The following is a 26,480-nucleotide window of genomic DNA, read 5'->3' on the forward strand; positions in this document are numbered from 1 at the left end:
TAAAAGCATTTCTAAAAAATTTTTGGTATACCAGATGTTTGAAAATGTTTTTCTTTTCTCTAAACCCCTTTTCTCTTTAAAAACATTTTAGCAAAATTAAACTATTTCCAGAACCTCCACAAGGTCAATACAACCAACTTCCAGACCCTGGCTACACAGTTTGGAGGCAAGTCATTCATTTCAACATTCCAAACCCAGCTGCCATCACTTTTTTACAGGGTAAGCTTTGGGGAATGGGATGGGATTGTTTTGGTTTACTCCTCCTAGCAGACAACTGGCCAGATAAACAGGGCAGTGTTGTCCACCTTAATGGGCTGTTGAGTTAACCCTTGTTTCATCTTTTTCTATTCTTTTGTGGTTCAGTCTGATCTCATTGTGAGTAAATTTCTCCTATTCTTTGTTTAGGCTGGGGACCCCATTCTGACTTACTTCTCCAAGTGGTCTGTAATCAGCTTGCTGAGACAGCCTGCTGGAGTTGGAGCTGGGGGACTCTGTGCCGAGAGCAACCCTGCACGTGAGTTCAGACCAGAAGCACCAGCCCTTTTGTTAAATTTTAAAGTACTGGTATCCCATCTTTCATTCCCCTTGTGCTCTAAGGTTTCCTCCAGAGTAAAAGTACAATCTGCACTCGTTTCTTTAAGAACCTGACAAGTAGCTGTACCTCAGATCCAGCCCTTGATGCTGCCTCTTACTTTAACTTCACAGTTTTGAAGGTGGGTGTCTTTTTGTCTCTCCACATGGTAACCACTATGGATGAGGTTAATATCATGCTTCCCACTGTTAGTGGGATGTAGAAACAGCACTGAACTGGGAGTCAGTATTCCCAAGAGCTATCTAAAAGGCAGAGAGCCTGGAAACCCTATCATCTGAAGAAAGATTTAAGAATAAGGAATATATAGCCTGGATAAGAGATTATTACTCTCCTGGCTAATGGGATTGGCTTGGGGAGGGTGGGGGTTAGGGGATAACATCTCACTATTTCACCAAAACTCCTTTTTGCTGTTTGATAGAGCCCTGCTCAGGGGAAGTAGGCATTTCAGTTCATCCAACCTTTCTTCCAGCTCCAATACCTGGTGTTTTAGTGAAGGAAGAATCAGGTGGAAGAGAAGAAGTGAACCATTTTAATATGTTGATTTCCCCCCCCAAAACCAAAGCCTATTGGTAGTAATATGAAGCCACAAGCTCTTAGTGGTTTTACATGAGGTATATGCACAATTGTGTCTCTGCTGTTTTCTTATTCTAGAATCCAAGAGGTATGACTGATCTGCAGAATATGAAGGTATGATGTTTTTATTAAGAAAAGAGAAAGAATATTTTCTTCCTTTGAATTTGAGGCAATTTCAGTCTAGATTGTAATGGTGAAAGAAAATGTGTGTGTGACATATCGAACAGTTAAGTATAGATCTAGAACTGTGTTTTCAAATGTATTCTACACAACTAGTAAGTGTCATATGAAATAAGGATTCTGTATCAAATAAGTTTGGAAAAAAATAGATTAAATTTGATTAAGCACTTTATTTAGGGTAGGCTTCTTGGAGTCATAAGTATTCTAGAAGGCCTTGTTAATTTCTAAGAAGGGAGAATAGAATACAGTATTTCGAAAAAACTTACCTGACTGTGGAATCCTTCTTTTATATCTAATAGGATTAGTGTTCTGAAGAATATGTTTTGAGAAGTGCTGATCCTGATCTAAAATGACCTTTGAATTTAAGTCATAGGCTGACAATGGAAGGAGAAAGGGGATGGTCAAGAAGGAAAATATTCATTTCAGCTTGATATGTAGGTGGGAGAGAAAATGCTGCTTTCAATTTTAGTTGATTCACATTTTTGCCTTGTTACTTCCAGGTGCCTGTAACACTTACCTCACAGGCTGGTTCACCTCTGTTGTCTGGAAACATTTGTCAGAATGTCGTTTCCCAGGTATGGATCCTCAGAATAGGACTCTGGAGTGATATATGTTGATGAGTATTGTCCAAGGTACCCCATCTTCCATTAAGTACCAGACTGACCACACCTGAATTTTTGTGGATTACCTGAACTATAACATGGGAAGAACTGAGTCTATTAGCTTCCTCCCTGCCATGTTTCAATCATTTCCATTGCCATGGTCCTCCAGGAGTTCAGGCCCAATACATTCAAATTATTTCTGACTTCCTTTGCCCACATGCAGTCTTTTCCTTATCGTAATTGGCGGTCACATTTTCTTCTGTTGACACAATCAGTATTACATAAAAATCTGAAAAGACTATTAAATTTCTGTTTCTCCATTCTCTTTCTCCTGATCCATCCAACCTAGAAAAGGAAGAATTATCTTAAAGTATCATTTTAAATACTGCTCAGAAATTTAAGGTTACCCTCAATTGCTTATGACTTCCATCCCCAGCTAACTCTTCTTTCGATATCTTCAGACATTAGTAGAGCCAAGTAAACTCCATGTTCCCTTCTGCCTCTGCTTTTACATGCCTTCCTCTGCTCACAAGCAGAACTTCTTTTTCTTCCCTTTTCATTTTTACCACAAACTCACATCTTCCAAAGAGCTCTAATCCATCTCTTCTTTCAAGTCCAGATGCTATATAAAATCATCTTTATCTTTTCATGGTATTTGTGTTTGACACTTCTAATATTACTTCTTTGTTTCCCTCATTCCTTTATAATAAAATCTTTAGAGACAGAAAATCTTGTGTCCTAAACACAGTGGGTCAACTAAATTTTTTTTTCTTGATTCTTTTGCATTTCAGGTCATCTATGAGATAGAGACCAATGGAACTTTTGGAATCCAGAAAGTCTCAGTCAGTTTTGGACAAAAAAATCTGACTGTTGAGCCAGGAACTTCCTTAGAGCAACACTTCATCATTCACTTCAAGGTTAGGATCTTTTGCCTATAGGGGACTGACAGGGGAAAGAATATTGGCTTAGAAAGTTTCCCTACTTCCAAAACACATGTGAGAGAGATTAAGAATGTGAAGGCCGGGGAAACGGACTTGGCCCAGTAGTTAGGGCGTCTGTCTACCACATGAGAGGTCCGTGGTTCAAACCCCAGGCCTCCTTGACCCGTGTGGAGCTGGCCCATGCGCAGTGCTGATGTGCACAAGGAGTGCCGTGCCACCCAGGGGTGTCCCCCGCGTACGGGAGCCCCATGCGCAAGGAGTGTGCCCCCTAAGGAGAGCCGCCCAGCGCGAAAGAAAGTGCAGCCTGCCCAGGAATGGCGCTGCCCACACTTCCCATGCTGCTGACGACAACAGAAGCGGACAAAGAAACAAGACGCAGCAAATAGACACAGAGAATAGACAACCGGGGGAGAGGGGGGAATTAATAAATAAATCTTTTTTAAAAAAAAAAAGAATGTGAAGGCCTAGCTCAATGTGTCAAGTGAAGCCTCAACTTTTAATATTCCACTATTTAACTACAAGTGATAAGAATTCAATAATGCTTCCTCATGAACATTTTCTCTGATTCTCTGTCTGGCTCCCAGCATTGCAAAACTTTAATCTCAAATCAAAACTTTTTGTATGATAAACTTGGCCAACATCCAACAAATATTTTTAAACTAACTTTTCTCATATTTCTAGGAATTCAGTATTTTATTCATTTCTCACTTGATCCAAGTTTCTAGTCATGAGCACCATCTTTTGGCCTTCTTCTGTTTCTTTCCTTTTTTTGAACCCAACAGTCTGATTTCAACTCTACCCTCAAGTGATCAATGCCAAGTTCCCATGCCTGTGGGACATCTATAGTTGTTTTTTCCTTTTTGTTTTTATTTTTGTTTTGGTTCTTAGTTGTTTAAGAATATATATGTGGGAAGTGTACTTGGCCCAATGGATAGGGCATCTGCCTACCACATGGGAGGTCCACGGTTCAAACCCTCGGCCTCCTTGACTATGTGGAGCTCGCCCATGTGCAGTGCTGATGCACGCAAGGAGTGCCCTGCCACGCAGGGGTGTCCCCTGCATAAAGGATCCCCACGCACAAGGAGTGCGCCCCATAAGGAGAGCTGCCCAGCACAAAAGAAAGTGCAGCCTGCCCAGGAACAGCGCCGCACACATGGAGAGCTGACACAACAAGATGACACAACAAAAAGAAACACAGATTCCCCTTGCCGCTGATAAAGATAAAAGTGGTCACAGAAGAACACACAGTGAATGGACACAGAGAGCAGACAACTGGGGGGCAGAGGAAGGGGAGAGAAATAAATAAATAAAAAGAAAAGAATATATATGTATATATTTTTGAGTACACCTACAACTCAGTTACCTTTAAATTCCTGTGGTTAGCAATTTTTGAGAAACAGGGTCAAGTGGTCCTTGGTAGAAATAGTGAATTTCAATATTAAAATCATTCGGGATTTATTTTAGTGAATTTGAAAAAAAAAGTAAAAGAAACACTGGAGTAGAAATTTCTGCAGAATGCTACACTGTGAAGGGAAGCCAGATTAGATTGTTCAGTATGAGTAACTTGTTGCATTGCCTTAAGGAAGTTTATAAAGGCAAGCAGAGGAAGGTAGGAGAGCATGTTTTTTTGTTTCCACAGGCTTTTCAACAGAGCACAACTGCTTCTCTGACTGGTCCTAGAAGCGGAAATCCTGGCTATATTGTTGGGAAACCCCTGTTGGCTTTAATTGATGGGGTAAGTCACTCAGTATCCTTTTTAAAGTTGGATGTCCTGGTGCAGCCTAATGAGAAAAGCAGCATCTACTGTCTTTTTTATTTACTGATTCTCAAGTTATGTTTTGAAATGTCCTTGCTACCAAAGATTTTAAAACTTATGTTAGAATGGCCAAAGATGAGGATTTTGACTGATATTTATTTTAATGAGATTTTCATAATGTGTAGTTTTTTGTGGAAAAATAATAATTGTCTCTTTTAATCAGTAGGGTAAAAAATGCAAATTTATGACTTGAAGGAGATACAACATTAGTAAGATATAAATGGTGTTAGGGGGACAATGCTGACATAAATTTTCCAGTCCTGCCTACTTTGTTTTCTGTTATTATCTCCTTGACCATCACTTTCCACCTGAGATGACCCTCTTACAGAGCCAGGGTGATGGAACTTGCTCTTTGAAGAGACATAAAGTACAATTTGGAGTCAATGCAATATCTGGATGCAAGCTCAGGTAATCCTTTGCTTTCACATCATTTCCCTTTTATATTGAGTGACTTTCATAGAACATCAGTTGGGAATAATCTTATAATGTTCATAATTTTAATGTCACTAAGAGTTTTCTGAGAACAGCCCTTTCTTTATACCTACTTAAGATTATTTCCTCCAATATATTTTCTGTATTATTTTTAATAATCTTTGGATTAATGTACTAATACAGCTACATTATTTATAGTGATGATGCTAAATTGTCTTTCTGAAAGTGGATTCATCTAAGTCCATAGCTAGGCCATTTAATAGCTGGTAAGCACTTCCCTGGTGTTAGCATTGGACGTCAGCCTCCACGTTATGTAATTATAGGCCGCAGAAGGGGAACTGTAGCCACTTGCAGCAGGAAATTTATCAGACTCTTCATGGAAGTCCCAGACCAGAGCATGTCGCCATCTTTGGTAACGCTGTCCCAGCCCAGAAAGGAGAGTGGGCCCCAATCTTCAGCAGGAATTGCAGTGTTTTGGTAAGAAGAGAAATCCGCTTTCTGACTGAGACTCATTTCCACCCCTGTTTATCTGTCAATTACTGATGGTGTCTTAGTTTTTCAGGGCTGCTGTAGCAAAGTATCAGAGACTAGTTTATTGTCCAAAATCATGGTGGCTAGAAATCCAAAATCAAATTGTCAGCAGAATGATGCTTTCTCTGAAGTCTGTAGTGTTCTGGGGGTGGCTTGCTGGCAGCCCATTAACTCCATTTCTGTCTCCGTCACATGGCCATTTCTCTCCCTGTCTGTCTCCTACAGTGTCCACATTTCCTCTACTTAAAAGGACTCCAGTAATATTAAATTAAGGCCCACCCTAATAACATCTTCAAAAATCCTATTTACAAATGGGTTCACATCCATACAACCAGGGGTTAAGTCTGAACATGTCCTTGTGTGGGACATGATTTGATCCATAACAGATGGTAATGTTAAAACCAGCCCTATTTCCACGGATGATGTGATTGTTACAGAAGGAAGACTGAGAAACCAGGCCCATCTGAAGTCATTATTTCAGATTAGGTTTAAACCTAACCCATTTTCCTTAGTTGGAAAAAAATTTGAAGGTAGAAAGTCTACAGATTGATCTGTGATACAAAACCACCCCATATATTTCAAGTATTCTTTTATATTCTTGAATATTTGGTGGCATACAGTCTTATGTGAGGTTGAAATTTTTTTGTTTTTTTCTGTTGCCGATGTTTTTGTTTTACAAACAATACATTTACACATTAAAAACTTCTAACCATATAGGATAATATTAAATGAAAAGTAAAAACTTCCTACATTCCAGCCTCAGAAATAATTTCTTTTAGCTGTTTCTGTTTTTAGTTTTCTGATGGTTCACTAGATCAGTACACATCAGGTATATCTCTTGATACCCTTTTAAGTAAAATAAGGAAATCAATTTGCTCTACTGTCTTCTTCCTTTCTAGCCTACTGCCTGCCTCTTGACGTCAGTCAGCCATACCATTGTTTTTATTTCTTTTAGTTTAAAATTTTAATTATGTTTATTTTTCTGGAAAAGTAGTACATATACTTGTATCCAAATACAAACTAAAGATCTCCCTCCCAGGCTGCTGTTGCCTTTCACAAAGGCAATTAAAGTTACAAGTTTCTTTCCTTCCGGAGATATCGCATGCTTATACACGTAAAGACCCATATTATTTTCTTTTTTTCATTCATCCATATTATAAACACTGCTCTGCACCTGCTTTTACCACTTGATCTTAGAAATTTTTCAGTACATATTAGGTTTCCTCATTCTTTGTAGGAGTTGCATAGTATTCCATTATATGGTATACCTTAATTTATTTAACCAGCTTTATTGGTAGACATTCAGGTTGTTTTTAGTCCTTTGCAATTCCAAAAAATATGGCATTTTTTAATCCCGTTCAGGTGCTATTTTATACATATGATGATAAAACTATATGATTAATTCTGAGGAGTGGAATTGTTGTATCAAAGGAGATAGGCATTTATAGTTTAAATAAATATTGCCATACAGGCTACGCCAATTTACAATCCCACTATGTCCCTGTGAGATTGCTAGTCACCCCATACCCTCACCAACACTCTTATCACAGTTTTCAATCTTTACCCATCTGATAAGTGAAAAATAGTATCCCAATCTTTTTCTTCCTGCTCTGGGTTTTGACTCAGACTTTGAAAGGCTTTTTCCCTTAGAGATTTTTTTAGGTTGCCATTCTTCCCCTACACAGCACTATTATTCCTTGTATTGTTCCTTTCACACATCTTTCTCTCATTAGTCATTAGGGAAATGCAAAACCACCATAATACCACTTCACACCCACTATAATAAAAAGATGGGTAATAGCAAGTGTTACCTTATTGGTGGCAATGTAAAATTATGCAGCCCCTTTGGAGAACACTATGGTGGTTTCTGAAAAAGTTAAAGTTTACTTTCATTTCTTTTAGTTTAAAATTTTAATTTTGCTTATTTTGACCCAGCAATTCTACTCCTAAGTATATAACCAAAGGAAATGAAAATATGTTCAGGCAAAATTTGTATGTGAATGTTCATGACAGCATTATTCATAATAGCCAAAAATGCAAACAACCTAAAATGTCTATTAACTGATGAACAGATAAACAAAATTTGGTGTGTGTGTATATACAACTGAAAATTATTCAGTCCTAAAAAGAAATTAAGTACTGACATATCCTGCAACATGGATGAACTTTGAAAACATTATGCTAAATGAAAGAAGACACAAAGGGCCCTATATTATATGATTCCATTTATTGGAAATGTCTAGAATAGGCAAATCCACAGAGACAAAGATTTGTGGTTGTCAGGGCCTGAAAGAAGGGGAGAATGGAGAATGACTACTAATGGGCACGGAGTCTCTTTTTGAGATAATGAAAATATTCTGGAATTACATAGTAGTAAAAGTTATATATTTAACTTTGTGATTATATTAAAAATCACTAAATTGTATATAAATGAATTCTATCTCAATTTTTTTTAAAAAAGCAGTTTGGGTATAATATAACTTATAATAAAAGTTCAATTCAGTGTGTAGAATATGTAATTACATATGCACACCAAAATTAATAGTGTTTGTCTCAGCGTTTAGACTGTAGGTCATTTCTTGTTTTCTTTTCATTAGTTTTTCTATATTTTCTAAAATGAACATATACCAATTTGAAATATGTCTTTCTTTTCCTGAACCCCACCCCCCCGCCTCATTAATCCTGCCATCTTTGACTTGAATGATTTGCCCTTTTCAATATTTCTTACTTATGGGCCACCACAAATGCTGCTGGTAGTTATGTTTTTTCTATTACAGTTTTCATTTCCCCTTCTATTCTCTTCTCACACTTTATATGAAAAAACACTCCCATCCTGGTTTCACTGTCATCCAACAGTTTCCCTAATCTTTTTCAGGTCCTCTTTTTTCTTTATTTCTTTCACTCAGTTTAGTTAGAACTTTGCTGCTGCTTCCTTCTATCATAATTTCTAATTAAAACTTGTTCCTTGAGGTTTGTATTTATAGTCTCCCTTCTTTCTCAAGCATTCTTTCTAAATTTCTTAGCAGGAGTGAAGCTTTCTCTACTTTCAGTGGAGTTGGAATATGTTTCCATTTTAAACATATTCTTTATGCAGCTTACTTCTGATTTATATTTTGACCCCTGAGTTTTCTACTGAATTTAGTTTCCCATTTTCAGTTGCCTGTTAGAATTTCCCCTCTACTATCTCACTGTCGTCATAAAATTAGCATGTCTAAAATAAGCCCATTACCTTCCTAGCCCAAATTAGTCCTTCTTTCAGATATCCTTATTTTTGCTAAGATTATCACAGATCTTCTAGTCATCCAAGTTTTGACCCTTGGCATCATCTTTCTTTTTTTCTTCTTTAGGCTCTTTCTACAAAGGTGAAAACTTCCTTCCCACTCAGTCTTCCATCTGCCTTCCCTTTTACCTAATTTACACATGTTATGGCCTGTATCTGAACCTTACATAGAAAAGTATGGAGCTAGAAAAGCACAAGGCATATATGAGGATTGTTTTTATCTGCTGGGTTGTAGTAACTTTCCAATTGATATCCTCACCTCCACATCAGTTCTTCCTGCATCTTGCAATTAATCCTCGTAGAGTACTGGTTTAAGTATATCATGTTTCTATTCTAGAAACTTCCATGACTCCCTGATGCCTTCCAACAGGCTGCTTGGTTGAGCTTCATAATCTAATGCTAAGGTGTCTTCTTCCTTAACCTTTCACAGACCCTGTGTCCAAATCCTTTGCCTTATCCAATTGGCCTGCCCAAGGTTAGTGCCTCACACATGCCTGGCACTTAGTAGGCACTCAGTAACTATTATTTAAATTAATCAATGAATGTCCCTCCTTGGCATCAGGTGCTTCTCTAGTTGCATGCTTTTTTACATGGCATCCCTCTACCTGAATTTGTCACCAGGATGAATCTGTTCCAGGAAACATACTCAACCAGAGATGACCTTTTCTTCTTCTGGTGCTCCATCATACTGACTATGCACCACTCCCTGAGCATTTCTTATAAAACCCCTTTACGTATGTTCACATATTATTACTCTGTATATTAATGGTTACTCTACTTTAGTAATTTGAGAGCTCCTTATCTCATATTAATTTTATGAGATCAAGGACAATATGGTTTATTGTTGAAACTTTTGTAATCTGTCTGTAAGCCTGTTTGCTATCTATTACCTTCTCCATTATTGCATAATTTTTAAGGAATGATTGCTACTTATACATGATGACTGACTATAAGCAACCACCAGGCAATTCAAGCAGATGCCTCTTTACCTTTTTCAGGTTCTGAATTGTACTTCCTGCTGTTTGATACCAATATCCCTGGAAATCCAGGTATTGTGGGCATATATAGGCCTCCAATCCAACCCGCAAGCTCATGTTTCAGGAGCCCGATTGCTGTTTCAGTGCCAGTCCATACAGGTAAGTCATGACTGGTGATGGACCACTCAGCCTTGAAGACCCTGAATGTCTCTTTTTTTTATTTTCATTTTTTTTACGTTACCAGGGGCCAGAGATTGAACCCACAACCTCATATGTGGGAAGCCAGCGTTCAAATCCTGAGCCACATTGGCTCCCCTGAGTTGGTTTTTTCATTTGTTTTGCTTGTTGTTTGTTTTTGTTTTCTCTAGGAGGCACCGGGAACTTAACCTCAGACCTCCCATATGGGAAGCAGGTGCTCAACTGCTTGAGCCACATCAGCTCTCCCCAAATGCCCAAATCATTTTTTAACATCTGAGAACCAATTTATGATACCATCCAATGTTTGTTTAGAGTGAAGCTGGTACAATTAACTTTCAAGTTTATCTTCCCTGCCTGGTTACTGAAATTAGCATGTTATCATAGTGAATACCACATCCATTTTTCCCAGTTTCAAAAAAATCTCCTGAGCCCAGACTATAATAAAAGTTATTTTATTTTAAGTGAATCATGCAAGGATTACTATACTGATTGACTTCAACCATGGAAAATGTTTTCCATAAATGTGTGTTCAACCTGTCAATCACATACCTATCAGAGTCTCTAAGCCTATTGGTTACCTTTAACTGTGGCTAGTTTACAGTCACCAATTCTTGGTTGTAGTTGCTCCATTAAAATGAATAATTTTAATCCATGGTAAACATATACCTGTTGTTTATGTTGTGCCCTTAGAACAACTTTAGCATCTGCCTTGCATTTAGAACCTAAATCTTAGATTTTTAAGTTTAGAAATGTTGCTGAGCGGGGAGGTCTCTGTCTCGCTCAGGCCCAAGAGTCGGGGGGGTCAGCTCCTACCGGACTGCCGGCGGGGGGTGCTCCAGGGAGAGAGCACCGGGGCTCTCCAGGCGTGGGGGACGCGTGGTTAGGAAAGAACCACGGAGACCGCCTGAGCGCAGGAACAGGTCTGCTTTATTACGGAAGTACACTTAGCTATATAGGGTTGGGTAGAGGGAGGGGTGTGATGAAGGGAGGGCTGGCTAAGGGGCGGCTGTGGATAGGCCGAAGCTGATGGATAGACCTGAGGTAAGCAGTTACTGGGGAAGAGGGCAGATTGTAGGTTGGCAATATGGGCGGGACTGGTGGGAAGGACGGCGGGGCTGGAAGGGGAGGAGGGGTGGGGAAAGGCGGCAACAATTGCTCCTTTTGTTTTAAAAAGAAATAGAAGCAACAAGTTTTGGTGCGCACGGCGGGCGTGAATGACTCAGCGTGCGCAGCAACAAAAGACAAGGATTAGGAGGAAGAGTAGGAGGAAAAGGAGGTTATAGGGACGGGCACGGGGATAAGACGAGGGGTGGGGGGAGACCACGAGGACCGGCCGGTCGTGAGCGGACAACATAGCATCTGGCCAGGATGCATGTGCCCGCCATTAGGGTCGGCGCACGCTGGCGCCTGGCGCGCGCCAAGCCTTGCCAGCGAAACAGGCTCGTGATGTCCCAGAACCCCCGCCCAAGGGGGAGGAATAGTTGGGGAGAAGTGAGGGGAGGAAGACAAGAAGCTATAGGCGTGTGGTCTGGAGTAGGTGGTGCGGGCGGAAGGGGCGTGGTGGACGACTGGGGGGGACTCAGCGGTGGCGAGGCGTTGGTAGTGGACTTGTACAAAGGAGCTGAACACTGCATTGGCTTGGTCTTTGGCAAGGCGGACTATCCTCCTGATGGCCCAGGGGCCCACAGTGAGGGCTAAGAGGATAATGATAAGGGGGCCTAGGAATGGGAGCAGGTACGGGAGGAGAGAGATAGGTAATATCTTGATCGACCGCCTGCCGGAGGGCAAGGGCGGCGATCCCCGTGCCTGCTCCAGGGAGACCTAAAAGGGTGGCGACGGGAGGGGGCTGGGGTACAGAGTAGGGGGTAAGCGAGGCTTGGGGTTGTGGGAGCTGAGGGAGGCAGTGGCGAGGGGGGTGCCGGGCGAAGGAGCGGGCGAGGTGGAGCGGGGCAGAGAAGGGGGCTGTGCCTTTGGAGGATTGAAAATCTGATTTGGGCCCACTGGGGTGGAACGTGTGGGAATTGGCTCCTTTTTTATAGTGATAATGGCGCCGTAATCGTAACCTACTGCATACAGGCGGGCTCCCCACATGCGGCCTCGTAACCAGAGGTCAGAGTTGGGGTCTTTGTGAGTGTGATGGTGTTCCATCGAGTAGCATTATGCTGGAGAGTGAGGTATGGGTCTTTGTTAGGGGCGCTGGACCATCCGTGGGCGATGGCTTCGCACCCCCAGGAAGGACAGTAATAGTGCGTTGGGTCATGGCATCCTCTGGCGGAGGATGGGCACATGTAGAAACCTGTGGCAGCGGGGTTGTGTCCCCCCCACTCATAAGATGGAAGGTTCGTGCGTCCAGTGAGGTTGGCGACATCAGTTGTGAAAGAGGGGGCGGAGGCGGTTACGGTCGAGGCGAGGAGTCTTTTGTTGCCAGAGGGAGAGGGTCCAATTGAAGGGCTGGTGACTCGGGTTGGCGGCGGCTGGGAGAGCGAGGGAAGCCAGGACGAAGAGAACGGCTGCGAGGCTGTGTAGAGGCATCATCTGACGGTGCGGCATCTTGATGATGGCTGGTGCTGGATCCGGGTGAACGGGGCGACCTCTGGGCCGTATCCACTGTCAATGTTATCTCTCACCAAAGGCATAGGGTGCTGATCATTCAGTGGAACTAGTGGGTCAGTGGCAGGCCGGATGCAGCGCCCAGGAATCCAGAGTGGCTGCGGCTCAGACTCTGGAAAGACACAAGCAAAGCCCCTCCCCTGTGCTAGGAGGGGAGCTGGATCTTGCCAACGATTTGTGGCAGGGTCTTTCCAATGGACAAGGGGAACTTGCAAGGGCTGCCACATGGGTCCCCAGTGTTTATGGGTGGGGGAGAGTCCATGGTCATCGAAGGTTAGGAGATTGTGATGAATGAGGCAGGCAGTCACGACGTCGGCGGGGGCCTTGTGGGGAGAAGAGGCCCTTTCTTTTTGAATAAGTAGCTTGAGCTGTTGGTGAGTGCGCTCGACGATTCCTTGCCCCTGTGGATTGTATGGAATGCCAGAATGATGCGTGATGTGATACATCTGCACAAAGCTGGCGAAGGCGGCACTGCGATACTCTGGTCCGTTGTCTGTTTTGAGATCCCATGGAATTCCCATGAACAAAATAGCTTGGCGAAGCGCCTGGACGCAGTGTTTAGCACTTTCCCCCGCAAGAGAGACTGCATAGCACAGATGTGAAAAGGTGTCAATTGCCACATGAAGATATTTGAGGCGGCCAAATGCACTGACATGAGTGACATCTAATTGCCACCTTGAGTTTGGGCGGAGGCCGCGGGGGTTAACACCCTGAGGCTGCAAAGGTCCAAGTGGCAACAATGGCGCGCAAGTCCGGCACGCGCGCACAAGTCCGGCACGCGCGCACAAGGTGCTTGCAAATCTCAATGGGTAGGTCGGGGAAGAGCTTCCAGATGGACCGCGCGGAGAAGTGGAATTGGGAATGTAGGAGCTTGGCTTGATTAACAAAGTCTCCAAGTCGCGGCCCGTCGGCAGGGCTTTCATGGAGGAGGACTGGGTTTACCTGGCGGCTGGACACAGAAGCATCAGCGAGGTCATTCCCTAGAGCCAGCGGTCCTGGTAGGCCAGAATGGCTTCTGATATGAGCAGTGAACCAGGGCTGCTGCCTCGCCTCAAGCAGTCGCTGTACGAAGGCGAGCGCCCGATTGATGTTTGAGTCACCTGGTAGGAAAGTAGCAAGCGGGTGGCTGCGACACACCTGAAAAGTGTATAGGCTGTCAGTAGAGATGTTGAGAGGCTGGTCTGGGTGGAGATTGAGGACTGCAGTGACAGCTAGAAGCTCGCCCACTTGAACAGAAGAGTCATTTGCGAACAGCAGTTGCCGTGGCTCAGGATTCTCAGGAGTGTATATGATGGCAGCAAACGCCGTTTTTGAGGCATCTGTGAAGGCAGTGATGGCTGAAGGGATCGGGTTCCGTGCGGGCAATGGATGGAACGGGTTGGAAAACGCCAATTGAGACATTCCTTGCAGCAATTGGTGATGAGGATAGTGGTTGTCAAAGGAGCCGCGAAAGAGCTCTACCAGGCTCTGCATTTGGGCATTGTTCATGATGAGGGAGGTAACTTCCTTGGCATCTAAAGGCCAGACAATGGTGTGTGGTGGAATACCATACATCTGTTGGACGGCTTCTTGGGCAGCGGGGGTGATGGTGATGCTGCGAGTGACTGCAGTTGGTGGGCTATCCTTGGTCTGCAAGAGCTCGAAGAGGGGCTGCATTTGCGCTGTTGTGATGGGAAGCGCCGAGCGAAGCCAATTGATTTGCCTGCAAAGTTGCTGGAGCTCGGTTAGCGTCATCTTATCAGAAAGGTGGATTTTTGGGCTTGCGGGTTGGATGAACCGATGAAAATGAAAGCCTAGGAATTGAAAAGGAGGCTGGAGGTTTATTTTGTCAGACTGCACAGTAAGCCCGAGGCTGGAGAGGTTTGTTATTATTGCCGAGAGCAGATCATTGAGGAGCGCACTGGAGCTCACTGCTAAAAGGAGGTCGTCCATGTAGTGGAGAATGTATGTGTGCTCCGGATTGAACTTGGAGCGCAGCGGCTCAACAGCATGGTTGACATACAGTTGGCACATAGTCTGGCTGTTGTGCATGCCTTGAGGCAATACTCGCCATTGAAATCGCTGAGCTGCGCCTTGGTTGTTGATGCGTGGAACCGTGAACGCGAATCGTGGACAGTCCCTGGGGTGAAGAGGAATAGAGAAAAAGCAGTCCTTGATGTCAGTGGTTGCCGCGTGAAAATGCTGGGGGACTGCGGTGGGATGCAGGCATCCTGGCTGAGGTGATCCCATAGGCTTAATATGTTTGTTGATCTCACGGAGGTCGTGGAGAAGGCGGTATTTGCCGGTGTTCTTTTTGCTAATGACAAAGACTGGTGAATTGTAGGGACTAGTGGATGACTCTATATGCCCTGCTTGTAGCTGCTCTTCAACGAGGGCAGAGAGAGCTTGCAGCTTGTGAGCTGGCAAGGGCCACTGCTCGACCCAGATGGGCTCCTCTGTGTCCCATTCCAGAGGGATAGGGTCAGGTTTTGAGATGGGAGCAGTGGCCCCTAGTGGGGGGGGGGGCAGCGCAGCTGAGAAGGCCTCTGTGGTAATTCGGGCCTTTAACTGGCTGAGGACATCTCTCCCCCACAAGATGGTCTGGACAGACGAAAGGACGAGTGGGCGAATTTGGCCTTCGTGGCCTTCCCGGTCGCTCCAGTGCAGAGGCTGGGATGTTTTCCAGGAGGTAGCGGCTCCCGTGGCACCGATGACTTGAGGGCTGGTCTCTAGGGGCCAGTGATTGAATGCAGCGACTTCAAAGGGAACACAGGAGACTTCAGCGCCGGAATCCAGGAGCCCATCGAGCCATTGCCCATCGATTTTAAGCTCTAATGAGGGTCTCTGGCGGTGCGTGATGGGCATTGTCCACATTATGGTGGGAATTTTTCTGAGGGCCTCTTGGGGGTGGGGCTGAGGCCTGCCCTGCTGGGAGTTTAAAGGCTGCTGGGAACCTTCGGTGGAACGGCAGTCGCGGGCCCAGTGATAACCTTTCCCACAACGCGGACACGGCGTAGAAGGGCCCCTTGGCCGTCGCATCGGCGGGTCTGAGCGAGGTGCTGGGCCTGGCTGGGAGCACTCGCGGACGAAGTGGCCGGGCTGGCCACTCCGAAAGCAGACAGAAGTGGGGCCGGATGAAACAGCCATGGCAGAGGCAAAGGCAGTGGTGAGTGTTTTGACTTGTGGGTGGACGTCACGGCAAGCAAGGACCCATTCGTGCAGAGCCTTGTCGCGTATGGGAAGAACCACGGCCCGGAAAGGCGCAAGGCACCCGTCTATGATAAGTTCTTTGGCCAGCGCAAACTGGGCATCCTCGCTGGAAATTTTCCGCTGACAGGCTTCCAGGACACGGGTGACAAACGTTGGGAAAGTCTCATTGGAGTCTTGAAGCAGCTGCACGAGTTTGGTGGGCTGCTTAGTGGAAACTAGAGAGAATGACTGCTGGACGAGGACTTTTACCCGGTGCCAAAACTCTGGGTCAATTTGGAGGTAAGAACGAGGGTTTGCATAATTGTTGGTCCCCGTGTATGCATCGGAGGGATCAAGGACGCCAGCTTGGGCATTCTCCATGATTTGCCAGTCAACAGCCGCTTGGTAATGGGCGCACCATTCAATAAATTGACCCGGTGTCAGGATGGCACAGGCCAGTGCAATCCAATCATATGGGAGAACGAGTTGGGTCCCCAACTTCTCAAGTAGTTGCTGTGCATAAGGGCTGCCAATCCCGTCTTCCTTTACAGCTTTGCGGAGGGTTCTGACCTCTTCCGCTGTAAAGGGTAGCCAAGTTTGGGGTCGCTGTGGCGTAGGCTGCGAATTCAGCGGATACAGCTGAGGGGTTGGAGAAGGTGTGGCACCGGGGACTGATGGAGCAGCCAAGGCAGGTGAAGGACTATTGCTGTACGGCGGCGGCAAGGGATAAGCGGAACATGGGTGAGAAAATGGCGGCTTAGCAGCTTCCGGGCGACAACAAGATGGCGGCGGGACCCTTCCGGGCATCGGCCAAGATGGCGGAGCAGCCACATCCGGCAGCGGACAAAATGGCGCGAGGGCCGTTTCCAGTTTAGCGGAAGATGGCGACCATGCAGTTTCCGGGCCCGAACCGGATGCTAACTGGGCAGGAAGAGGCGGGTAGAGGCGGGAGGAGGAGGACACCAGCGGAGAAGAAGCCGGATGTGCGCCATCTTGGGCAGAAGTGGGGGAAGAAGGCGGAAGTCTGCCATCTCGGGGAGCGGCAGGGGTGGTTTCTATCTGCTGCAGGGAGCTCGGGCGGGGAGGTTCACGCTCGAGAGCAGCAGCAAGTTGGTCAGACAGAGAGTCAGTGTCGGCGGGCTCATTGGGATCACAGTCTAGAGGCCGTTTGGGAGAAGCTTCATAAACGGCTTCGGTTGGAGCGCCAAGGAGACAGGCGTGAATGGCAACGAGAACGGGTAAGAGGCCTGCTGGGAAGGTGCGTTTCTCGTGCTCCATGGCGGAGGTGACTCGATCTATGAGTTGCGAGTATGTGTCCGGGCTCCAGAGTTGGCAGGTGGCGAGCCACGGATTAAAAGGGAGCAAGAGATCCCAGTATTTTTGGAGCTGCCGCAAGGAGATGCGGACTCCATTGGCATCGAGCAGGGCAGCGAGGGCCCTGACTTGCGGCGCCTGACGCAATGACAAAGAGGCACCCATGACGGGATAGGAACGGGACGACGGCGAGGGGTCCCTACCTGGAGAGGAGGACGATCACAGCAGCAGCAGCAGCAGAGAGGGGCCGGGGGAGGAGCCGCCATGTTGGGCGCCAGTTGTTGCTGAGCGGGGAGGTCTCTGTCTCGCTCAGGCCCAAGAGTCGGGGGGGTCAGCTCCTACCGGACTGCCGGCGGGGGGTGCTCCAGGGAGAGAGCACCGGGGCTCTCCAGGCGTGGGGGACGCGTGGTTAGGAAAGAACCACGGAGACCGCCTGAGCGCAGGAACAGGTCTGCTTTATTACGGAAGTACACTTAGCTATATAGGGTTGGGTAGAGGGAGGGGTGTGATGAAGGGAGGGCTGGCTAAGGGGCGGCTGTGGATAGGCTGAAGCTGATGGATAGACCTGAGGTAAGCAGTTACTGGGGAAGAGGGCAGATTGTAGGTTGGCAATATGGGCGGGGCTGGAAGGGGAGGAGGGGTGGGGAAAGGCGGCAACATAGAAACAGTATTTTTGTTTTTGGTTTGGTGAATTGATTCATGTATAAAACAGTATGCCAATTTATTAACATTTAATAAAACTTAAAACTGATATTTTTATGTTAGTCAATCACTTACATTCCAGAAAAGAAAGAAACTTGACATGACATTTAGATCAGAAGTAAAATAACTTCAGCTCTTCCTCACGATCTTAATTCTCTATGCCTGTAAATGAGGTTAACACTGAGGTTACCAGAAACTGTTAAGGAGATCATTCCATTTTCTCCCTTGTTGGTTTATAAAACCATATCTTTACTACATGTAACACATTAGGTGATATTTTCTGTCTATTCTGATTTGTTCCCTTTTTTTAATGCTAGACAAAACTTACTCATGGATCACAATTCGCAATTTGAAAAAACATTTTTGAGTGTACATCTCTGACTATATTTCCAAGCTAATTATAATTTTATTTAATACATTGTTCTTTATAATCGGAAGTTGACAGAGCTTTTATATCTTAGTCAAATAGCATATGCTAGCAATCCTGTCATTCAAGCTACCAGTCTGTTTTAATATTCTTAAACTTATGAACCCCGTTGAGAATCTGTTGAAAGCTAACGACTTCCTAGAAAAATGTACAGGCACAAAACATTCTTGATAAACTTTCAAGGGATTTACTGATCTGTTGAAGCCAAACTAAGGACCTCTTTTAAGATTTATTTTTTTTATTTATTTCTTTCCCCTTCCCCCTCCCCCCCAGCTGTCTGCTCTCTGTGTCCATTCACTGTGTGTTCTTCTGTGACCGCTTCTTTATCCTTATCAGCGGCACCAGGAAACTGTGTTTCTTTTTGTTGTGTCATCTTTTTGTGTCAGCTCTCCATGTGTGTGGCGCCATTCCTGGGCAGGCTACACTTTCTTTTGCGCTAGGCAGCTCTCCTTACCGGGTGCATTCCTTGCGTGTGCGGCTCCCCTATGCAGGGGACACCCCTGCGTGGCAGGGCACTCCTTGCGTGCATCAGCACTGCACATGGGCCAGCTCCACATGGGTCAAGGAGGCCCGGGGTTTGAACCACGGACCTCCCATGTGGTAGGCAGATGCCCTATCCATTGGGCCAAGTCCACTTCCCCACATTTATTCTTTAGATATTTATTCTCTATGACTTATTTGAAAGTCTTTAAATTTTTAATTACATTTTTAAGATAAGTGAGGAAATTTAAAGTTTCATTGTCTTTTCTCTCAAACATAAATTTGTCCCTAAAAAAAAAATGGAACAGTAGTTTGTATATTACCTGAAAGAATATTATATATAAATAATTCATTAATTACTTTTCAGGGATTTTTTTTTCTTAATTTCACTTTACTTGTGCTTTTACAGTAAGCTTTATAGTTAAATAAGTTCTAATTATTATATTAGAAATCATTATATCTTTGTTAGATTTAAAAAGACTTGTGGATATAACATTACAGATGCAGCTCATGTTTCTGGATTATATTCTGGTTTAGACTGACAACTATAAAGCACATTTTGGGATAGTTGGGAAAACTTTACTATGGACTATATTTAAGATAAAAAGAAATGTTACTGACATGAAAAGGTAGAGGTTGTAAATTTTCTTAAAAGGCAGATTATAAAATAACATGTACACTATGATCTCATATGGTTAAAAATGCATATGTCGATGCCTGTAGCTGTAGAAAGAGATATTAGTAGTGATATTCCCTTAATGATGGAAATACAGTGTTTTTATTCTGTATTTTTAAACTCTTTACAATATAATTCACTAGTTTTATAATAAGCTTTTTAAAAAGTCACTAGGAAAACACCTAAAAATTACTACTGGTTATTTTAAAGATGAATTTATTCCACAGTTTGATTTGTTGTATCAAAAGGCATAAAATATCTCAAATAAATTCAGCAAAAAGAATGCAAGACCTCTCTCCTGAAAAATTATAAAACTATAGGGAAATGGACTTGGCCCAGTGGTTAGGGCGTCCGTCTACCACATGGGAGGTCCGCGGTTCAAACCCCGGGCCTCCTTGACCTGTGTGGAGCTGGCCCATGTGTAGTGCTGATGTGCGCAAGGAGTGCCGCACCACACAGGGGTGTCCCCCACGTAGGGAAGCCCCACGCGCAAGGAGTGCACCCTGTAAGCAGAGCCGCCCAGCACGAAAGAAAAAAAAAGTGCAGCCTGCCGAGGAATGGCGCCGCCCACACTTCCTGTGCCGCTGACAACAACAGAAGCGGACAAAAGAAACAAGACACAGCAAATAGACACAGAAAACAGACAACTGGGGGAGGGGAATTAAATAAATTTTTAAAAATCTTTAAAAAAAACAAACTATAAATTATAAATTTTAGGGAAGTGGATTTGGCCCAATGAACAGGGCGTACACCTACTACATGGGAGGTCCAAGGTTAAAATCCAGGGCCTCCTGACCCGTGTGATGAGTTGGTCCACACATAGTGCTGATGCATGCAAGGAGTACCCTGCCACGCAGGGGTGTCCCCAGTGTAGGGGAGCCCCACGTGCAAGAAGTGCACCCTATAAGGAGAGCTGCCCAGCACGAAAAAAGTGCAGCCTGCTCAAGAATGGCGCCGCACACACGGAGAGCTGACGCAGCAAGATGACACAACAAAAACGAAACACAGATTTCGGGTGCTGCTGATGAGAATACAAGCAGACACAGAAGAACGCACAGTGAATGGACAAGAGAGCAGACAACCTGCGGGAGGACGCAGCGGGGAAGGGGAGAGAAATTTTTAAAATTTAAAATTTTTTAATTTATAAATTATAAAAACCAAGTGACCTAAAAAATAGAGATATATACTGTGTTCATGGAGAAAAAGGCTTAATATTAAAATGTCTGTTCTCTCTAAGTAGATCTAGAGATTCATTACAAACAAAACCCAACAAAAACCCTAGCAGGGCTTTTGTGTAGATTTTGGCAAGCTCATTCTAAAATTTACATGGAAATACAAAGGACTTATTATAGTCAAAACAATTTGAAAAGGACTTCTTATACCCTCCAACAGTTCTGTAAAATTTCTTTCAAAGCAGTTTTCCAGACAGTTGAATTTACTATATAGTATATCAGTTCAACTTTTGCCTAGGTTTTTTTTTTTTTCATGGAAACCTCCATAAACTGATGTTATGTGAAGTGGTTGGTTATTTCCCACCTATTGTCATAGGATTTTGCCTTGCGTTGCTCTCATCTTACAACTTCCTCCTGCTTCTCACTTGGTTTAAATTCACTGTTTACTGAACATTACTTTTTCCTTTTTCTTGGTTTTATGCTCCTGTTTTGCAGGAGCTCAACTTCTAATAACCTCTTGAAAAAAGGAACATGAAAAACACCTTTTTTCTTATTTACTTCACGTGTCTAAAAATAACTTTATTCAAATGTCTTCATTGTCGTTGTCACCATTATCATCATCATCATCATCATCATCATCAGTCATCATCCTTGATTGATAGTTTAGCTAGGTATTGAAGTCTAAGTTGAAATTACTTCATTTACAATTTTGAAGGCATTCTTTCATTGTCTTCTAGTTTCCAACACTGCTGTTCAGAAGCCATTCCAAGGTCTTCTTTTTATTCCTGGTGGTCTGAAGTTTCCACAATATCATACTTTGGGTGGGGTTTTTTGTCATTCTTTATACCCAACAATTAGTTAGCGAACGTTTTTACTCATGAAGCTCGGTTCTGAGAAATTTCAGTTATTATCATTGGTGGAATAATTTCTTCCCCCTAATTTATCTATTCTCTTCTTAGAACTCCTATTAGTCTGTTAGAAGACCATTAGATTGAGCCTCCATTTTTTTTCCCTTTATCTCTTATTATCCATCTCTTTATACTTTTGTTCTTTCTGGAAGAGTTCCTCAACTTTATCTTCTAATCTTTTTACTGATTTTTTCTTAAAATTTTGGCTATCACATTTTTCATATCTAAATCCTAATTCTCTGAATGTTTCTTTTCATAGAATTCCTTTCTTATATTTTTGAAGACACTACCAACTTCTTCACCTTTCATTGCCTCTGGTTCTTCTGAATTTATTTATTCTGTTCATTTGGCACAGTTTCTCTCTAGTGTGAGGCACTTTCCTCAAATATCTGGCAATCTAGCTGTCTATCCAAATCTAAGAGTAAGCTTTTAAGCTGATAGAAAGCTCTGTGATCTTGGGTAAGACTTACTAATTGGTGGCCTTCACTCTAGGGCAGTTGGGTCCAGTTGCTTTTGGGGTAATGGAACTGCTGTTACCAGCATATTTGTCATTTTGTTGGGACTGTTAATTTTCTCCTGAGAAGGACCGTCCAGACTCCTGACTGAAGAGTAGGGGTAGAAGACCAACTGCTAGTATTACAGCATTAGATGAGGGAAAAGATTTAATTATACAGAATAATCCCCTATTTTCAGTTCCATTCCTCATTCTGCCCTTCTCTATGCACTACGTCCCAAAGTCCATAATTTTTTGTAGTTTAAATCGTCCAATCTCTGATTGAGGTGGGGTAGGGGTAGGTGTCTGCATGCCGGGGGTGAGGGGGCAAGCAAGTAATCATTTAGTGCCCATTTTCTGCCCCTGCCTCTTTCCTGCCTCCCTGTTATCTCCTATTACTGAGACTTTCCAGGGTTCTGAAAAGTAGATCTGTTGGCTTTTACTCTGAAGGCTTCTAGGTTTGATCTTTCCCTCTGTTAAGCCATGATTCCATTTGTTTTCTGTTTTTGCATACAGTGGTGCCTCTCCATTTCAGTGAAAATGGAGTTTTTGTACCTTTTTTTTTTTGGATTAGAGTGATTTTTGAGATGCAGAGGGAGAAGACACACTGCCACTTTAAAACCATAAGTCTTTTAGCAGCTCTTAAAAAGACCTTATCCAGGTAAATATGAGAGAACAACTCATGTGGGGTTTCCCAGCCACTGAAAAACCAGCATAGACTTAAAACTATAGCTTTGAGAAGATGTGGGCCCAAAGCTATGAGCTAAGGGCTCATAGCTCCCTTAGAATTCAGTTCTGGGAATAGCATGAGCTCAAGGCTCCAGAAATTCTCTTATTTGGGAGTTTGAAGGTGCTAATGATCCTCCTCTTTTCCCTGCTTGAGTCTGAAACCAAGTAAAAGGAAGGAATACAGATGAAGATCAAAATGTCAATTTTATTCCTGATAAATGCTACGTTGGAGGAGGTGGCTTGGGTGACAGCAGTGGGCTTCCTAGTGCAATACTACACTCTTCCATCATGAGGCCATTACCCAAATTCCAGCCATGGCTCCTTGGGTATCCTGGAATTGCGGGTGGGTAATTTAGAATTTATCCTTCCACCAAAGTTTCTAAAATTGGTCAAAACAGCACATTAATTAAATTAACTCCTGAGTGATAAAGAACCCAAGGGTGAAAATTCACTCCCTATTCTAGTTCCCATCCGAAAGTATGTCTAGCTGCCCCAGCCAATATACCTCCCCAGGAATTCTGTAATGAGATTAAATGACAGTATTCACATGCTTTAGTAATAAAATGCCAACTACAAAGGTTTGCTCTAAAAATTGAATATAAATTCTCTTTTTGTTATAAAGTTCTTGGGGAAAAATTAAATTCCTAAGAGTAAATCCTCTTGTAAGTTAAACTCCAAAGAAATCAGTCTAAAACTTTTAAGGTAAAGTACAAAATCAAATATTTTTGCCTTGTAAGTCAAAGTCCTAAAAAAGTCTGAAATTCTTAAGTAAACTCTTCCCCATTTTCTCTGTTTGGTCAGTCTCTGCCAATCTTCAGTGCCTGGCTAGAACCAGATTCCCTTGGCAGCTTCAGCCTAAGCTGGCTGTGCTTAGAATGTGCAAGGTTCCTTCAGTGCCTGAAAAGTGGTTAATTCTAGTCCATGTCCCTCTTGAGCATCACTATTTTAAAAAGAATTCAAAGAGTTAATAAAACTTGTAATATTATCATAGCACTGGCCCCATACCCATTTTTTTAAAAATGCCAAACCCCAGTCCTTAGAAGGGTGAAAATTATGTTCCCAGAACCTCATACTTGGTATTGCCAAAGACCACAGTAGGTAATACATGGCATCAGAGTGAAGGAGGTTAACAGAGAAAATCTACATTTCAGGTTCAACAAGACAGTGATTTACAGTCAAATTATAACCAGAAGTTTTCTTGGTGAGCATGGAGTGGGAAGAAAGAGAATTCATTTTAGGTCAACATGATTCTGATATTAGGCTACAACCTGATATCAAAAGCTGTATCTGGGGGAATAGATGTGGCTCAAGCAGTTGAGTGCCCACCTTCCACATGGAAGGTTCTGGGTTCTGTTCCCAGTGCCTCCTGTAAAAACAAAACAAGCAAGCAAAATGAATAAAAAAGCCAACTCAAGGAAGCCAATGTGGCTCAGTGGTTGAGGGCTGGCTTCCCACATATAAGGTCATAGGTTCTATCTCCATCCCCCAGTACCTCAAAAAAAAGTAATAATAAAAAAAAAAGGTACAACTGTTAGATTGCTCTGATACTCTCATACTTGAGTGAGACTGATAAAGCCCCTTCTCCTGGAAGTATTTTATTTAACTTGAATTGGTGGGTGGTTGGAAGAATCCCTGAAATTCTATGAATCTGATTTTTTAAAAATCTACATTATTAATGAGTTCTTTACTTTCTCCAAGAAGTTTCACATTTTTCTGTAATTTAAAAAGGAATAAAATTGCCACTACTACTTCCACTTATAAATGTGTACTGTTTCATAGCCTGATACTTTCTGGGACCTGACAGAGTAGAGCTGCTAAATAAGTGATATCAGCAATTTTGTCATCTGGCCTCTCTGATATCAGGCAGTTCCACAATTGGAGAATACTAGAGTCAGTCTTTAGGTAGGTGTAACTGCACAGTTTTGGTGTCATGGACTGTTGTTAAGAAATTCATTTCCTGTCATAGAAAGAAACCTACAGATGGCCAATATGAGAAAAAGGTATATCTTGCTTAGAGCAATTTCGTTTTGGCCTTTCTTCAGGAGAAGTAGTAGTAATGAGAGCCAAGTTGGAAGGCTTTATGGATGGGTACCAAGCACTGACCTGTCATTGACTTTCTTTCTGCAGGATTCCCAACTAATGACAGAAGTACCTTTGACAACTGTTGTGACCTTTGTGGACATAACCCAGAAGCCAGAGCCTCCAAGGGGCCAGCCCAGAATGGACTGGAAATTGCCATTTGACTTCTTCTTTCCCTTCAAAGTGGCATTCAACAGAGGCGTAGACTCTCAGAAAGGCTCAGTCTCTTCCATCATTACACTGTGTCTCTTACTACTTGCAGTTTTCAACCTAGAGACTAGGTGAAGAAAGAAGTAAAAGATTTCAATTTTCCCCATGGGAAGTTCTGAGGCAGCCTACTGATCTTGGCTAAACAGATCCTCACCTGCTCATGACCAGAGGAGAGCATGTAGGATATGAGAGGACCTAAGTGAAGGAATCTTTGTATGTGAAAGAAGGTATTTTCAAAAAGCAGCAAAAGTATTTTATCACAGCTCTTTGCTTAAGGATCAATCAGCAGTACATCTCCTTAAGCAGGGAAGGCAAAGAGCCCTTCCTCCAGCTCTTCCAGTTATTTTATACCTCATTAAAGGTTTGGAAGGTCTTCCTCTGGCTGTTCACAGGAGAAGGAGCCTGCTCATACTGTCACCCAGGGTGAATTTAGGAAGAACTGCCCTCTGGACTGTTCAGAGCTGACTGTTCAGAAGACTGTTAGCTGTGTTCCATCTGACTCCTCCCCACTCCCTTGGGCCACACCTTTTGCCCAAGCATGAGTGGGAAAAGTAAGACTTTGTACTTGGTTTCCCAAATAAATGCAGAGTAGAATCCCAGCCCCCCCTTTCTACTCACAAATGACTTTACTACTCATTTCTGCTCTTTCCTTCCCTCTATTGTAGTGAGAAGAAATAAAACTGATGGGGAGCTTTTTAGTATTAATTCCAGTGGCATAGCAGAAGTTACCTTATGTGGGGTCTGCCTTGAAATTATTTTGCTCTGTGTGTGGTTAAAAAAAAAAAAGGAAAAAATGTTCATAAATAGCATAATCACATTTGAATCAGGGGACTTGAGTTCTTTTTCTGGGAAATACAATCTGAAGACCCAGCTTTGTGGCACTGGCATGGATAGTGAGCTCAAAATGAAATTTTTTTAAGCATAAGGCAACATCTTACAACAGGCAGTACATCCAGGCATCATTGGTCCCTGCCTGTCTGGCCAAATTCAAAGATTCTGACTTGTAGAGGAAATGACTTAAAAAGTTAATTTCCTCTTACCATTCTTAGGTGGAAAGGAATTGGTTGGGAATTATGATTAAAAAAAAAAAAAAAACTTGAAAAGCAGTTAAGTATAAAAAGATTTAGGCCTAGAGCAGAAGTTGCTATTGTAATTAAAGTGAAATGATGTTATTAAATAATTCTAATTGTTTTAAGTTTAAATCCCTTTTATAAAGAATAGAATGTCACTTCACCAAAAGTAGTACTGATCACCTACTCTTCGTGAATACAAAATTATAAGGTACAGCCTTTCAGCAAGCTGATAATTTAGTGAGGGGAAGATAAAATACAGAAGAAGAAAGTGTTATTATCACGTTTGTTCAGAGAAGCAGACAAGCAGTGTGGCCCAT

The 26,480-nt window shown here is 43.2% G+C and overlaps 1 protein-coding gene across 1 annotated transcript in view; it reads left to right on the forward strand.

The window, feature by feature from the left end:
* The window catches only part of TCTN3 (tectonic family member 3), a 40,742-nt gene extending 15,023 nt beyond the window's left edge, over positions 1-25,719 (forward strand). The window contains exons 4-14 of the mRNA XM_004456954.5: positions 92-219; positions 406-514; positions 598-713; positions 1,244-1,279; positions 1,846-1,920; positions 2,739-2,864; positions 4,528-4,635; positions 5,018-5,112; positions 5,460-5,613; positions 9,946-10,083; positions 24,929-25,719. Of these exons, the coding sequence (XP_004457011.1) occupies positions 92-219; positions 406-514; positions 598-713; positions 1,244-1,279; positions 1,846-1,920; positions 2,739-2,864; positions 4,528-4,635; positions 5,018-5,112; positions 5,460-5,613; positions 9,946-10,083; positions 24,929-25,165 (1,322 nt within the window). The 3' untranslated portion in view covers positions 25,166-25,719. The remainder of the gene's footprint in view (positions 1-91; positions 220-405; positions 515-597; positions 714-1,243; positions 1,280-1,845; positions 1,921-2,738; positions 2,865-4,527; positions 4,636-5,017; positions 5,113-5,459; positions 5,614-9,945; positions 10,084-24,928) is intronic.
* Positions 25,720-26,480: the final 761 nt, after the last annotated feature.

This window comes from Dasypus novemcinctus, chromosome 6 (genome assembly GCF_030445035.2).
Source record: "Dasypus novemcinctus isolate mDasNov1 chromosome 6, mDasNov1.1.hap2, whole genome shotgun sequence".
Lineage (NCBI taxonomy): Eukaryota > Metazoa > Chordata > Mammalia > Cingulata > Dasypodidae > Dasypus > Dasypus novemcinctus.